Source organism: Castanea sativa, chromosome 9, assembly GCF_040712315.1.
Source record: "Castanea sativa cultivar Marrone di Chiusa Pesio chromosome 9, ASM4071231v1".
Taxonomy (NCBI): Eukaryota; Viridiplantae; Streptophyta; class Magnoliopsida; order Fagales; family Fagaceae; genus Castanea; species Castanea sativa.
This window is the reverse complement of record NC_134021.1, coordinates 30,179,924-30,196,653: the sequence shown is the minus strand read 5'-3', so window position 1 is coordinate 30,196,653 and position 16,730 is coordinate 30,179,924. Positions and strand designations below refer to the sequence as shown.

General features: G+C 31.5%; 1 protein-coding gene across 3 annotated transcripts; it reads right to left on the bottom strand.

The window, feature by feature from the left end:
• Positions 1-215: 215 nt before the first annotated feature.
• LOC142609576 (adenylyl-sulfate kinase 3) lies at positions 216-6,802 on the bottom strand. 3 transcript variants are annotated; one of them, XM_075781191.1, is made up of 7 exons: positions 6,681-6,802; positions 5,805-5,942; positions 3,354-3,503; positions 2,414-2,532; positions 2,243-2,327; positions 865-911; positions 216-705 (listed from the first exon to the last, which is right to left on the bottom strand). In XM_075781191.1, exons 2-7 carry the CDS (start codon positions 5,926-5,928, stop codon positions 604-606), a joined length of 627 nt encoding a protein of 208 aa, XP_075637306.1. In that variant the 5' UTR covers positions 5,929-5,942; positions 6,681-6,802; the 3' UTR covers positions 216-603. The 3 variants fall into 3 exon arrangements, with proteins under 3 accessions (XP_075637306.1, XP_075637304.1, XP_075637305.1); XM_075781189.1 differs by having other exon boundaries at positions 6,445-6,775; XM_075781190.1 differs by lacking the exon at positions 6,681-6,802 and adding an exon at positions 6,445-6,568 and having other exon boundaries at positions 5,805-5,948.
• Between the last annotated feature and the right edge of the window lie 9,928 nt (positions 6,803-16,730).

Sequence of the window (16,730 nt, the reverse complement as noted above, 5' to 3'; positions counted from 1 at the left end):
AAAATTGCGATGCACTAGATTCAAAAAACAACACAACAATTCCGTTCTCTTTACTTTTCCAATTAGAGAGGAACAAAGGAATCAAGTGCAGATAACATTGCAAAACTGATGGACAAGCTTTGTCTTGCATTATGCTTTGACTTTTTTTTTTTTTTTTTTTTTTTTTTTTCATTGCAAACCAAACAAGGAACACTACACTAACCATATCAGAAAGCTAAAAGAAACTTGTGAACTTTATATTGAGGTAAATATGATATAAATAATTATGTGTACTCAGTATAACCATCTCCAACATACAGTTTTCACATTTTTGGATAACCTGAAACTAAGATTCCCATGGGTTCCCCAAAAAATGATGGTCGGTAATGAGCTATGACAAGATGTCACTAAGTTAACAGGATGGATCTCAAATTTTCCATACCCTACCAATCTAGACATATTCTTCATTTCAAAGTGTTCAGATAAGTACTTTGAGCCCACTATTCTCTATTCATAGCCTGAAGGTGTGTTAAAGCAGCCTACCACGTGTTTGAAATGACATCCTATATACTTTGAGTACTCAATAACAAGAGATCACGCGAACATTAGTTGTAGAGTGGTCTATCACTGACATTGAAGATACCCTTTCTCCTCTAGGTAAGACACTACTTGCCCAGCCATGGCACCTGGCGCAGCACAAACCCCATCTTTCTGTTGTATTTCAATCTGGAAAGCGAGTAAAATTATTCAGTTTGATACACATAAGACAAAATCACAGCATAATAAGAAACATGCCTGTGATTTAATGATGTTTCATATTTGATAAAGCTCAACATTCATAAGGACATGGCCACAATTAGTTTCCATCACTAAATAAAGACATACCTCACAGCTCAATGGTGGTTCATAAGGATCATCTATCCCAGTAAAACCTGCAATATAATATGGTCATATGAAAAGGACCAATTGGTAATGGACAAGAAGATTCAACATTCATCATCATCCCTACCAACAAAGTTTGAAATGAAAGTTTTATAAAATTAAGTAATCTTATATTACTAGCAACTTTTCAATGATTAAGGATCACTTCTTTGAAAAGTAAGTAGAGTGAGGAAAAACAATGAACCTACTGTGATTTCATAATCATATAACCAACAAGATAACCTATGGTATGGTCATATGACCCACCAGACAAGATAAGTTTTAATGAGAAAGATTTTAGGTGCTCCTGCAGTACCCTCCTCATGCTAAAGTACCATGATTATGTCATTTTCAAAACAAAAAAAAACAAAAAATCAGGGATTGAAATAGCATCTGGTTGGTGATTTAGAAGAACCATATTATTCATGGCTAGTTCAATAAAGATGACTTTGATCTGCAGAACAGATTCAATGCAAGACACAATAAGAAATGAAATAACTCTGAACCAGGGTACCAGAATAACTTGCTAAAAACCCTTACCACGTGCTGTGGCTTAAGAGAACTATGAGGGTCAGTTCCAATTACACCAAGTTACAGAATCACCAAACGAAGATTCAAGTCAGCTGATAAGGATGCTCATATAAGGTCATAAGATGATAAAAATAGAAGATGCTGATACATAAGATGTAAATAAGACTTCAAGTGAAAAGAAATCATATCACATGCTTAAATTGATAAGACAACTTTAATGGATTGGGACCCAGATCGTAGCAAGGCACTCTGGTATGGGAGCACTATTCACACTGTACGCTTCACTTCATGTATTCTTGAGTTCCTTGCAAACTCATAATGCATAGAACAGAAAGCTTATAATAGAAGTCAAACAATGCTGCCTTTGAAAATTACTTAAACTCTTTACATTTTCAATTTTTCCTTTAAGATATGATAGAATTTAAAATTATAGCATCCACACCATGATAATTTTTTTTATCATTAGAACAAGACACCAATTGATTTTCGGTGTAGATGGGATTCAAACTCAAGCCCCTTATTCGATGACAAGAGACTTTACTTCTTCTTTTTTTAATTACAAGAGAATTTACTAATGGCTAACTGGAACCCACATTCACTATAGCAATTTAATTTCTTCCCTTTTATCATTGCAATTATTGGGATGAATTTCCGAGTCATAATTTTTAGTTTAATCACATAACAGACAGTGTACTCTTTCTTTTTTGTTTTGGGGTTTTTTTTGGGGGGGGGGGATTGAGTTGAGTTTTGAAAGCAGACAAACGTGTTAATGTATTAAAGCAGCATGATAAGCATGTTTCACAAAGCACACCTTTGATCTTTCCAGAACGTGCAAGCTTGTAAAGGCCTTTTGTATCTCTTGCTTCACATAATTCTAGAGGCATGTTCATGAAAACCTGTTTACATACAAGTAAAATTAAATTCCAAGTTAAAAGAACAGAAACCAAGTAACAATAATAATAACCATTAGAAGGAGCCTTGCCTCAATAAAATTGGCATCTGGCAACATCGCACGGCAAGCATCTCGATCTTTTCTATACGGAGATATGAGACTGGCAATACAGATCAAACCAGCATCCGCAAAGAGTTTTGCAACTTCCCCTGTATTAAATAATAAAATTATAGTTTATCAACCATACCTCATGCACTAATATAGTTGAGCGAAGGCTAGCCTACCAATTGTAATAAACCTTTAGTACACGCTCATTTCTATCATTAAGATATAACATTACACTTATAATTTATTTATTTTTAATCCCTATTGCATTAACACTGCAAAATAGGAGCAAGAAGTTTTGCTATTCCATTCATCTACTGAAATTATCATATTTAAAGCTAAAAGTCTATAAAGGTTGATATTTACTCACACATGTCTACTGTGTACATTCTAGCTGATAGGGCCCTCATCAAATTAGAGCTGGCAAGAATTTCTTCCCAGTTTTTCAAACACACACAGCATGTAGTGACTAATGTTGGTACATATCATTGATCCATAGAAGCAGGCGGATAAGGTCAAAATTATTTCAGAAATAAAACCTATTCTATAACTAATGGTAATCAAATTTATCTAGTTCTGTCAAGAAACTCTTCCAAACGATCCAATAGTCAATATAAATTATTGAATCACTAGGAATATAAACCCAAACTCTGGAGCAACATTTAATGTGAAAGCCACAAAAATATAGATCCAACTTCTTTCAGTTTCTATGTTTCTATTGGTCATAGCCTTCAACAATATACATAAAAAAATTAACGAAATGAAATTGAGCATATACCAGTGAAGACTACATTGAACATTAGTTCACATGTCCATTATATGCCTTAAAAAGTACGGAATCTGTTAATAAAAAATTTGACTTTCAAGCTTACAGCTCACCTAACCGAGCCCCAGAAAAAGTTTGTTGTATATAGAAAATACTCACCAACTCTGCGTATATTTTCAGTCCGATCTTCTGGTTTGAAACCAAGGTTCTTGTTTAGTCCATGCCGAAGGTTATCTCCATCAAGGATGTAGGACAGCTTTCCCCTGGAGTGGAGTTCTCTACTTAGAGAGCACGCCAGTGTGCTTTTTCCTGAACAATTTGGACAAAAGGATTCAGCAAAGCATAGCAACTACATCCAGTATAGCATGCTAGAACTAGCCTCAAATCTTTCAATATCATAGGAAAATCAAGGAGACATCATATTAATAACTTGTTCACTTCTCAAAATAATTGGCAATGTAATGATACTTATCGGGCTAGTAAGTAGACAACATTTCTGATGGTTTTATGAATTCCATTGTTGGTGAGTAATTCACACAAAAACATATCTTGAGAAAAAATGAAGAAGCCAATGGTAAAAATGTTAGCAGTCGCCAAGGGAAAGAGGACATTAAGCCTATCCTCCTGGTGACCTTAATAAATGACTTGCTGCATAAAACCTCTCCCCGATGAAAAGGACAATGTTGGTTTCAAGAATTTGATCCAACCATAATAAACTAGATTCCTGGCATACATTTCTACAGTTCCTGTAGAATTTCTTCAATTACTCAAAGGCCCAAATATTGCTTCTTCCAAAGCTAGCTCAAAATGCAAAATGCAATTATAAAAGCAGAAGTTCAGCTAATTTTATGTTGGTAAATAAGTGGTTCCATGCCCCTCTACAATCTGTATCCATAAATTTAGGCAGTAAAAGCAATAGCTATCATCTATGGACCAGCTAGACTGGAGGCATTGGTAATTGGTGGCCTGGTTCAAAAGTGAGACCATGTCATGCTGTGGACCAAAATAACAATAGAAGCAGTTAAAAGTTAAAACCAACCAAACTGCAGGTTTTTAGTTGGCCCATTATAGTAATTTCCAACCTATTCATATTGGATGACTGATGATTATGAAACTAAAAGATTGATGCTAGAATGATTCAAGCTCCTAAAATTAAAAGATTGATCCCAGGACTCAAATGTAAGCTTCCAAAGCCTAAAACACACTTCCAACTACTAATCATCTTCATTTATAACAAGGTTTTTATAAAATCAGTTGTTTTAGCATTAACAACACAATATCACAAATTCAGCTATCCAAACTATTGACCACAGTTGGACCAGCAAATTAATAATACAATGTCAATGTCCAGTTCCAGTTAAATGAAATGTAACAGCAATGACCAAGCCTCATATCAGACCTACATGGATTGGTATGTAAAACCACTGAACACTCAGTTCTAATTAACACCTTTATTCTCACTAGAATAATAAGTCATCGGCCTGATTTTGATCATATTCATTTTTGCATTCTTCACCAACTCCTTTGACTGCAATAATATTGCTACTCACTGCAACATTGCTACTCTCACAGGAGCAGTAATTGGCCTCTATACCAAATCTTGACCTCAATATATGCAACTCATACCTTCACACAGAAGCAAATCGATTTCTTATGCCATATTTTCTTTCAAAGCTAAGTCATCCATTGCAGCATCCATATCATACTTATGCGCATTCTAAGGACAAATTGGATGTTGAACTGTACAAGCATGCTGGCCTGCTAATAACATTATACAGATTTTGTGTCCTCACTGGATGCTACCTACACCTTCTCAAATAAGTGTATCAATTTCTTATCCATGCTTGTTTTCACAGCTAGTCATCCAAGGCAGCATCCTAATCATACCTATGCTAACTTTGTGGTCATCAAGTTTAACCACAAAGTATGCTTCCAACAGCAGTATAGAGACACTCTTCTTTCTTAACCCCATCTTTTACAAGTATTCCCTATTTTATAAAGTATTTCCTTTTTCAATCTCTACTCAATGAAAATTTAATTTAAGGTTACATATCCTATGGCAGATTGAATACTTTTCTTATTAATAAGGAAAGTTTGAGAGTAATGAAAAGGTAGGCTTTGCCCCCTTTTTTTTCTTTTGGCTTACAACACAAGGGTCTATTGCAGATTGATACTACCACATCAATCCTAATTGCAACACTTCATCCACACGTATTATTCATTTTGAATTTTATAGAAAATTTTAAATTCTCCCCATAAATCTTTATTCTTCCCCTGGTCTACCTTCTCTGATTGAAACTATATGCAAGCGAAGCAAGATGCATGGTCATACCTAATCCAGAAAAAAGTCATAAAATTAATCCAAAAGCAATGCAAATCCATAGAGGCTCAATAGCAACCAACAGTAAATGTAAGCCTAAAATCAGATTGGAAATTTAATTTATATGCAAGAAAATAAGAGACTAAAGTTTCAAACTAAATGCCCAAGTAGCAAAATAAAGTATAGACATGATATCTACTAAATACCACAAATTTCTTATGAACATATCGACATCATGGTACTTTCCTACGAAGATTGGAAGTAAAATGAAATTCAAATGAAAAGTAAACCTGATCCGCTGAGTCCTGTAATCCATACAACACACCCCTTTTGATTAAGTAACTTTTGCCTATCAAGCTTCCCAACAGGAGATTCTTGCCAAAATATATTTGTTGAATTGCTCAGAGTAGACATCACAAACTTCTCTTCTGTTCCTTCCCAAAAATCAAACGTTAAATCATTAATAGCAAATTAGCAATACAACTGTGAAAAAGTGTTCTTGAATATTATATAATAATAATAATAATAATAAATTAATACATTTTTTAAGAAAAAGGACAAAGCAAATATGAATTGGGTTGGTGTTGTGTTCATGTTCCATTGTTTTACTTTTAACTTTCTGGGTAACTATTATTCTTTTATTTGGATTGATGAAATTCAACAAAAATGCAAATAAGACTTTTTGTTTTTTAATTTATATATTTGAACAATAATAAAAAGGAATACACACAAAAACTGAAAAATGGCCTTTAAAAAAAGTTCCTTTTATCCTAAAGAATAATGAATCCAATGTGGGCTTGGTAGATATATGATGATACTAGACTCATAAAGTATTTGTATTGTCACTATTAAAAGAACTTGGCATGACCCATCAAATGAAAGAAGGAGACAGATGAAAATGATAGCAGCTGGAAGAGAAAGATTCCAAACCTGAAACCTCGCTTAATTTGCTTGATTGATTGATGATATTTGATAATACAGAACACAAGCACAACAGAGAGAGAGAAGTGAAGTGATTTTTATGTAACCCGAACGAAACCAATAATAATAGAAGGAATGGAAGAAAGCAATAATTTCATAATAATAATAATTATGGGTTTGTTAGCTAGTAGAAAGAAAAAGTTTTGTAGTCCTGTTTTGAAGCCTTGTTTTTCGTTGGTGCATACATTTTGGAATTGGAATGAACCTGGACACTACTTGCGCCTGTAGATCATGTAGTCGTCCTCACAGTAGTGTTTGGATGGAGTGAAGAAGAGGCAACAACAACAACAAAAAAGCTCTTTCTATTTATGTGACGTGCTTTTCGCGTGCTTTCCTTTCAGACAAGAAGGACCGCTGAGATGGTCTAATAAAATGATATTATTTATAAGAGAAATGATATGTACACAATATTTTTATAACAAATTTTAAGTGACAGGATGCTACTAGTTGTTATTATTGGGGTAAAAAAGTAATTTTAGTGTTAGGTTCAAATTTGAACTAATAGCAACTAATCACCTATAATTTGTTGTAAAAATATTGTGAACGTAACACCTCTCTATTTATAATGATTATACTAACGAATATTCAATAGTTAATAATTTATTTTAGTAAAGTTTTAATACTATTTTTATGGAAAATAAAAAAATTGTTAAAATATTAATTATTTTTTCTCATAAAAATTTTTTTTAAATAAATTGTTAATTAATGTTCTAAGGACATCCGTCAATATTTTTCTATTTTTAAATATGTAACATCATCTAGTGTTTTTTTATTTTTTATTTTTGTGTTAATTAAAAATTGAACGCACACATTTACATAAATAATATTATTTTATTAGTTTGAATTACTGCTTTTAACGGTCTTCCTTTCAAACACCCACGTGGCTCCCAAACTCAAACTTTGGCTGACATGGCCTCTACCAACAGTTGCATGGAAAAAAAGAGTTTTTTTTGAAACTTCGTTTATGCTACATTTTCACAACAAATTTTTAGAGTGAGACTTTTATTTGTTACAATTTGGGCCTATGTATCATGTTTTTAGCCATCACTCTCGGGTAATAATCTGTCACTGGGATTTCTTGTTAATATATTGTGGACCTAGCATTTTTTTTTTTGTTTTGAAAAAAAAAATTCTAGAAACACTACCTAGTTTAATAGAAAATAAAAAGTAGTACTTCATGTGAAAATGAAAATATGATAGATATATTAAATTTACAAACTGATATATTATCAATCATAACGAGACAATTCGATATCCATTTATAAAGTTGGTTAAATCTCACTAATAATATTTATTATTCCATCCATTTGTAGTTCTTATTTATTAGAGTGTGAATAATGGGCCATGTGAAATTGACGAATTGCCACTGCGGATGTGGTTAATACGTTGGACGTCACTATATGTCTGTTTGTTTCGAAACTATTCTTAATGGTTGCTGAGTCAAACCATTTCTCTTTTTTTTTTTTTTTTTTTTTTTAATAAAAGATATAAATTCTTATAAACTTCAACTCTGGTCTTTATTTTCTACAAATGCTTATACTTATAGAGTGATCAACGCATCAAAAGTGTGCATGATCAAACCATTTCTCTTTTTCTAACACCATGTCTAATGAGGAATTTTGCATTATTGTAATGAGGCATTAATGTATCATATTACAAAAAAAAAATCAAAGGATATATAGCATTTGTTGTTCACATTGGTCATTGAGTTCCAATATTTAATTAATTTCTCTACTTTGGATTATTCAACCCCTGTCCTCATTGACCATTTTTTCTTATGTATAAAAAGAGGGACAAAGCTACAGCAGTAAAGCTACAGTATCTTTGGTTTATTCTATCTACACTGTCTGTCGCTGGCTGCTTTTTTTGGTAAATATCACAGTTGAACTTGCTTTTAATTTTTTATATACACTATCACAGTATTTTTATAATTGTTAAGGTGTTTATTTTTTATAAGTTAAAATAAATAATAAAATATAATACTAAAACTAATTACAACTAAAAATAAATGTATTGTGAAAAAAGAAGTGATATATCCACAACATTTTTCACAATACTTTCATAAAAATCATAGATGGTAAATTGTTATTAGTATTAATTTAAACTTACCAATAAAATTATTTTTTTGCCTATTAATAATAACTAGTAACAATCTACTACTTATGATTTGTTATGAAACTATTGTGGACATAACATTTCTCTTGTGAAAATGTTAAGATACCTTATTGTCGTCATAATATTTTCACAATTAATGAGGAGTTAATTCTTTACCATTAAAAATAAAATATAACAAAATTATTAATATATTATTAAAATATTATATCATTATGTTTTGTTTCTATAATTTTTTTTTTGTTTATTCGATTATGTTAAGCCAAAATTCATAGTTTCACGTACATTTTTCTTGGGTTGACTTTTTTTTCTTTTTTTACTTAGGCACCATTTTAAGTAAAAACACATAGTTTTACACACCAAAAAAAAAAAAAAAAAACTAAAACTAAAACTTAAGATAAAAACACTTTTCATCATTTATGTTTGAAAGTTCACAATTCCTTCTTAAACTTTAAAATCAAGCAATTTTTCCTTTAATATTTTGGAAAAGAGAAACTATGTCATATTGTTATTTCCATAGTTAAACCCTAATGAAAGCTTATGATTCCTAAAACATTTTATTGTGTAGTATCTAAAATACTCCCACTAAATTTTAACATTCCTAAAAGTTTTCTTCATATATTTTGAGTTTTAGAATGTAGTAATGCTTGGAAAGTTAGAATGATGATATAAAGTATTTTATTTGTTACCTAAAGAACATTGATTTTCTAGGTTTAAATCTTCGAAACTTATAATTCATATAATGGAAAATTTGATGACACATTCCTTTTGTTATATTTTTATTTTCTTGTTTCTTTTCTTAGCAAAACTTAGTTGCTTATTGTTGTAGATGATGATATTCGTTATCATTTGTAGAAGTTTTTAGTGAGTGAATATATTACCTTTAGCAAATAAATACTAAGAAACTATTATAGCAAAACAGATATTCAAATGTTAAATAGCTATACTAATTTTTGTGTGTGATCAAAATATTCATACGAATGAAATTAACTTTATATGACATGAATTTTTAATGTATATATTTTTATACTTCTTCAAATAGAAATTATATCTTAATTTTATCACTCAAGAGGTAGCACGTGTCTTGCATGTGCCACCCAAACTAGACTGTATATAAAAAGATCCAATGTGTATAGTGCTACAATACTTTTGGTTTGTTCAATTCCCACGGTTATACTTGCCTCCTTTTTTTGGGTTATGGTAATATCGTCCATTGAACTTGCTTATATAATAATAATAATAATAATAATAATAATAATAATAATAATAATATTAACACAACAAATTGTCACAATATTTTCACAATTATTGAGATGTTGATTCCTTATATGGCAAAATAAAATAATAAAATATCATATTGGAACTAACCGCAACTAAAAATAAAAGTATTGTGAAAAAAAAGTGCTACATTCACAACATTTTCATAACATATCTTAGATGGTAAACTGTTATTCTTATTTAAACTTACCAATGAAATTATTTTTTTGCTCACTAATAACAAGCCATAACAACTTACTTCTTTTTTACTTGTAATAAAAATGTTGTGGATATAACATTTCTCTTATGAAAATGCTAAGACATTTTGTTGTTGTCACAATAATTTCACAATTGCTGAGGTGTCAATTTTTTACAAGTCACAGTAAAATATAACAAAGTTCTAAAGGTATTATAAAAATGTTGTGTCATTCTTTGTGTTTCTAAATTTTTTTTTATTAGTCAATTTTTGTTAAGTCAAAATTTATTATTTCACGTGCAGTTTTTTGGGTTGAATTTTCGTGTATATATATGTGTGTGTGTGTGTGTGTATTTTTTTAATGCACTATTTTAAGTAAAAACATATTATTTTACACACACACACACAAAAACAAAAACAAAAACAAAAACTTATGATTAAAAAAAATTTCATCCTTTATGTTTAGGATAGTTCACAATTCCTCCTTAAACTTTAAAATCAAGTAATTTCTCCCTTAATATTTTTGAAAAAAGCAAATATGTCATATTTTTATTCTCTCAATTAAATCCTAATGAAAAATTATGATTCTTAAAATATTTAATTATGTAATGTCTAAAATACTCTCACTAAATTTTAACATCCCAAAACTTTTCTTCACATATTTTGAGTTTTAGATGGTAGTAATGTTTTTAGAATGGTAATATAAGTTGTTTTATTTGTTACCTAGAGAGTATTGATTTTCTAGGTTTAAATCTTTGAAACTTATAATTTATCTAATGGAAAATTTGATAATGCATGCCTTTAGTTATCTTTTTTCTTTATTTCTTTCTTGCCTAAATGGGTGTTCAGTTAAAAACTAATTAAGCTATATAATGCACCTAGACTCATATAGACTGATAAAGAAGAAAACATAAATGACAAAATTTTCATTGTATATGGTTGAAAGTATTTGATGAAGAGTTTTCAGTTATAGCATATAACATCATTCATTACAAACATTTAAATATTGTGACAAGGTTTTAGCAAAACTCAGTTGCTTATTGTTGGAAGATTATGATATTCATTATCATTCTTATAGAAGTTTGTAGTGAGTGGATATTGCCTTTAGCAAATAAGTACTAATAAACTATTATAGTAAAATAGATATTCACATGTTAAATAGCTACCATAATTTTGTATGTGATCAAAATTCTTATATGAATGAGATTAACTTTGTATGATATACATTTTTTATCTTATAAAAAAATTATTTTAATTTTCTCATTCAAGAGGTAAGCACATGCCACCCTAACTAGTAAGTAAATAAAAAAACTAATTATGTAGTTTATTAATCACGTATTAATACACTAGTGTTTGCCATGAGAATTTGAATGTATCCCAAAAAAAATGTTCTTTAAAAAATATTTATGATGAAAAAAAATTGTACCATTTCTTTATATAGAAAACTAGCCATGAGGCTTTTTTTTGGTCTGATCTGATGTCATTATTATTATTTTTAAAAAAAAATTAGATAAATTTGTTTTGAAAATATTGATCGGTAGGAAGTGTCCTAACCTCATTACACACAATTAGGCTTTCTTCTTCTTCTTTTTATATATATATATGTAGTGTACGTAGTAGAGAAATATCAAAGTTATTTGAGTTTTAATTTTTGGATAAGTTTGTTTTGAAGACATGGATTAGTAGGAAAATATCCTATTTTGTAAGCATTTTATGTAAAGTTAGAGATATATTTTTATCAGGTAGTTCTCAAGTTTTGTCCCTAATAAATGTAGGGTCTAGGAGCATTTCTAAACCACATAAAAATTCAATCTAAAGATGAAAATCCTCTTATAGACAACATAGATTATTAAGACTATAAAGGGATTCCATTTGAGTGAATTTTTATTCCAACCATAACCTAAACACGATATAAGGACAACTGAAAATTCATTAAACGGATAAAATTATACGAGTGTCAAGGCTGAAGAACAAAAATATCCAATAAAAATCACCAAAGAACTATATAAAAAAATATTAAAAAAAATAAAAATTGCAATGATAGAAATAAGTAGGGATAATATTACTTTGTTTTCATTATTTTAGTTCCAAGAAATGCAAATGGGGCAGGAATATAGGTTTTGGTATGGGAAAACCATTTCTTGTCCACCACATGCTTATTGGCCTCAAGTCGCAACATCAAGCTAAGCTATTTTTATCTGTAGAGTTTTAAGTAATAGAGTTTTTGAGATATTGAGCTTTAACTAAAAAGCTCTTAGTATTTTAAGTATTTGACAAATTACAATAAATGATGTTTCTAAGTTTTAGATTTATAACGCATGAAAAATGTGTAAAGCTTTTTATTTTTTATTTAAAATTCTAAGTGCCCATTCGGTATTGAAATAAGAATTATAGTTTTAACTCTAGATCTTTTTAAACCCCTAAGAGATTAGGAAAGTTCCTAAAACCTTATGATATTCATAAAATCTTACGTTCAAAACTTCTTTTTAAACCCCTAAGAGATTAGGAAAGTTCCTCAAACCTTATGATATTCATAAAATCTTAGGTTCAAAACTTCTTGTCAGTATCTTGGGACCACCCTCATAGGATTCTTCCTTGTAATAACCTGGTATGTGCAGGACAGGGGAACTGCAAACACCTTAGGGAATAGTCGGATACTCAAAGAGGTTTGGACACCCTTGTTTGTCCAAAAAAAAAAAAAAAAACCTCTGGAGCTTTTTATTAAGATAAATTCGGGCTAAAATATTATTTGTATCCTTAAACTTTATCAAATGTTTATCTTTCGTCTTTTTTTTTTTTTTACGTAAATGCACTTTTAGTCCTTACATTTTGACATTTTTCATTTTAGTCCCTACATTTTATTTTTACCACTTTTAGTCCCTAAACCAATTTACGCATGTTATTTTCATCATTTCCGTCAATCAACTGACGGAAATAGCTGAGGTGGCAGCCGAAGACATTAAAATATTATTAAAAATGCCACATAGCATCTATTTTTTTTTTAAATAATTTGTTAATTTTAATTAAATAAAAAACAGAAATAAAATAAAAATCACTATAATTAAGATAAAAAAAAACTCTCTCTGGTGTTTTCTCTTCCATCTCATTTTCTTAAATTAATTTTTCTTCTCTCTCTCTCTCTCTCATCCGTGTCTCACTTTCTCTCAAATTTTCTCATTCTCTACTCTCTCTCTCTCTCTCTCTCTCTCTCTCTCTCGTGTTTCTCACTCGTGGTACCTGGTGGTGTAGTGGCTCATGGTGGCTATGGTGGGTTGAGATCGAGGTGGATGGGTTGAGATCAGGGTGGGGTGGATGGGTTGAGATCGGCTGGGGTGGGTTGAGGTTGGTCTGGGTTGGGTGGGTTGAAATCAGGGTGGGATGGATTGAGATCGGGGTGGGTTGAGGTTGGTTTGGGTTGGGTGGGTTGAGATTGAGGTGGGGTGGATGGGTAAAGATCAGTTAAGGTTGGTCTGGGTTAGGTGGGTTGAGATCGGGATGGAATGGGTTGAGATCGGGGTGGGGTGATTTGAGGTTGGTCTGGGCTGGGTGGGTTGAGACCGACTGGGGTGGCTGGGGTTGAGCTCGGGGTGGCTGGGTTTGAGGTTGGGTTGAGGTGGGTAGATTGTGAACCAGCTAGGGTGGGTAGAGGTCGGCTTGGGTTTAGGTCAGGCTGGGGTGGCTTGAGTCAAGGTGGCTAAGGTTGTGGTTGGGTTGGGGTGGGTAGAGATCGAGATGGCTTGGGTTGAGACCGAGTTGGGTTTGGTTATGGCGGTTGGGATGGTGGGTTGTGGCAGCTATGATGGTTTTTGGGTTTGATGTTTGTATGGAGGGTTTGATTTTTTATGTGGTGTTCTGGGTTTGCTAGAGATTGAGGGTTGGGTTTGAGTTTGTGTTCTTTGTGTTTTGAATCTTTGAAGGTCTTTTAATTTCCTCGGCATTTGATTCGTGTTCTTGGGTTTGATTTTCTAGGTTTGTGTTTTTGTATTCATAGGCATTTGATTTTATTGTTTTTAATTCTGCTTTTTTTTTTTTTTTAGTTAAAATTGACATTTTTTTTAAAAAAAAAAAATAGATGCTGACGTGACATTTTTAATAATATTTTAATGTCTCCGGCTGCCACCTCAACTATTTCCTTCAATTGACTGATGGAAAGGACGAAAATAACACGCGTAAATTGGTTTAGAGACTAAAAGTAGTAAAAATAAAATGTAGGGACTAAAATAAAAAAAACGTCAAAATATAGGGACTAAAAGTGCATTTATGCCTTTTTTTTTTTTTTTGAGAAACCAGACAACAAGCTTGGGGATTTAGGGCCGGTAAATAATTCCAAATAATAGTTTTCAATGTTTAGACACTAAAAACTGTGAGCCCTAATTGATCAACCAAACTAATGAACATCAAATAAAATTAAGGGGGGAATATCCTCAAGCATTTCTTCCAACCAAACCTGGAGCCCCAACTTTTGATAAAAGTTTATCTTTTGTCTCTCAACTTTAAAAAGTCATTTTTTCATCCTTAAATTTTGTAAAGAGTTTTTATAATAGTTTAAGGGCAAAAATATAAATGAAAAAAAGAACTATTTTCAATAGTTTAGAAACAAAAAAAAATAATAATAAGTTTAAGGATAGAAAGTCAAACTTTTTAAAATTTTGGGATGAAAAACAAACTTTTAGTAAAGTTTCTTGATTCTAAAAAATAATAATAATTAAAAAAAGAACTCTAGAACTTTTTATTAAGATAAATTATTTTGATTTAAAAAAAAAAAAACCCTCTAGAGCTTTGAGTGCATTAGGTTCAAAGCCTCAAATATTGCAAAGGCCTATATTGAAATATTGATAGACTAATGTTATCCAATTGTTAATTTGTAATAATATTAAAAGAAAGAAGAAATATTGACGCGAATATGGGTAAAGTTAGTTAGTGCACTGATATATTATACATTTCGTTTAGATAAAGGTAGAGCTCATTAATCAATACCTCAAATGTGGATCTCATATACATTCATTACACTCTTTTTACAAACCCCAAAATTTCAATCAAATGTGGATCTGGTACATGAGATCCACATTTACGTGAGAGAATTGAAATACACCAAATATACAAATAGCGGGTTCCAAGTGGCATGAAATTATACTCCTCTGCTCATGTGGCTTGGATTTTTAGTTACTAGCACTAGGTTGTGCAGAGTTCCTCTGCTTTGGTGAAACACCCTGCGACTTCAAAAATGTTGAACATCTATCATAGTGTCACACTCGAGGTGTTTTTATATCAGTTATAGTTTTGTGCGTGGAGAAGTTTATCCTTCCCCATTGTGAATCTTCTGGATTTCGTTGGATTGTGAGATGACACTTGAGATTCCACAAGTTTAGCCATGTATCAAGGTTAGAGTTGGGATGGACTTTTACAAAATTGGGGTTGTGTGACAACTGTTACCCATCAGACAGAAATATAAAATATTAATTAGCATATTTAGTTAGTGTTTGGAACTGTGATGGGAATCAACTTAGTGGTGATGAGTGTATTCAATAGTTCTTCGAGTCAACTAACCTCCTAAGGAATGAGAATGGAAGATTAGAAAGATTAGAGAGAAAAGGAAACAAAGAATGTGCTTGTATTATTTTTGCCTATTCTCAATTCTCACATCTCCACTTTATATACAATTTAGTACAATTCTGGCAGTTACAAAATAGTTACAATCATTAGCTCTGCCATCCTAACTGCTGTATACAGCTAGCATCCTAACTAACTTCTTAACTAACAACTCCAGCAGTCACTAACATACTCAGCACCCAGCAATAGCACTCTACTCAATCAACTAGCATTAAGCTCTACTCAATCAACTACTCCTATCAAACTGAGCAAGTCTACTACTACAACAATTTCCACAATTTTTGGCCATAACTCGCCTACGTTGCAAGTTATAAGTGGTGGACAAAAATTGTGTCCATGTGAGTCCACAATTCCAGCACTCATAATTCGCTACATTGATAAGTTGTGACAAAGTTGTGGAAATGATTGTAGTACCAAGCTTACTCTTTTGGAACCAAATCTATTGGAAATGTGGTTCTCGGTTTTTGTAGGGCATGAAAATGCATTCTAGAAAAAGATTGAGGCGGGGGGGGGGGGGGGGGTTGTTGTTTAATTGTTTAATTGGGCACTTTAGTATTTGTAAAAATAATTTTGCCTAGAATGCAATTTACAAATTCTGTTTTACCCTAAAAAAGCAAAGTCATCATCAATCCTGAGAAAACCCATTATTGGTACCTCCATGTTTCGTTAAGAGAGAGGGAGGCAAACATTTGAGGGAGAAGTGTATTCTAGTAACCCATAAAAGCCACAACTTTTATCACCACTATCCTACATATGCTAGATTATGATTGGCTACTTGTCATTTTCACATGGACCTATCACTTTTTTTCCCACCATTCACAACCTGTCATATGGACAATTGTGACAAAAATTGTGATATTTTATGTGGTCCTAGAAGTTTTGGTCATTAAACTATTAGTTAAGTGGGAGGTCATGTAAAGTACTACTCCATCACCAATGAAACTCATGTAAAATCTCATTATTAGGCGAAATTCCAACCACCCTTGATACTTATCTTAGTTTGCAGCACTTGTATTTGGAGGGTAATTCATTTGAGAGAGCAATTCCTTTATCGTTGAAT

Excerpts from the sequence above, each read along its gene's own strand:
- LOC142609576 (XM_075781191.1), bottom strand. The coding sequence starts at position 5,928 with ATGTCTACTCTGAGCAATTCAACAAATATATTTTGGCAAGAATCTCCT. Across the intron at positions 912-2,242 it reads ACGTTCTGGAAAGATCAAAG|GTTTTACTGGGATAGATGAT; the intron begins GTGTGCTTTGTG and ends ATTATATTGCAG. Across the intron at positions 706-864 it reads AACCACCATTGAGCTGTGAG|ATTGAAATACAACAGAAAGA; the intron begins GTATGTCTTTAT and ends CTCGCTTTCCAG.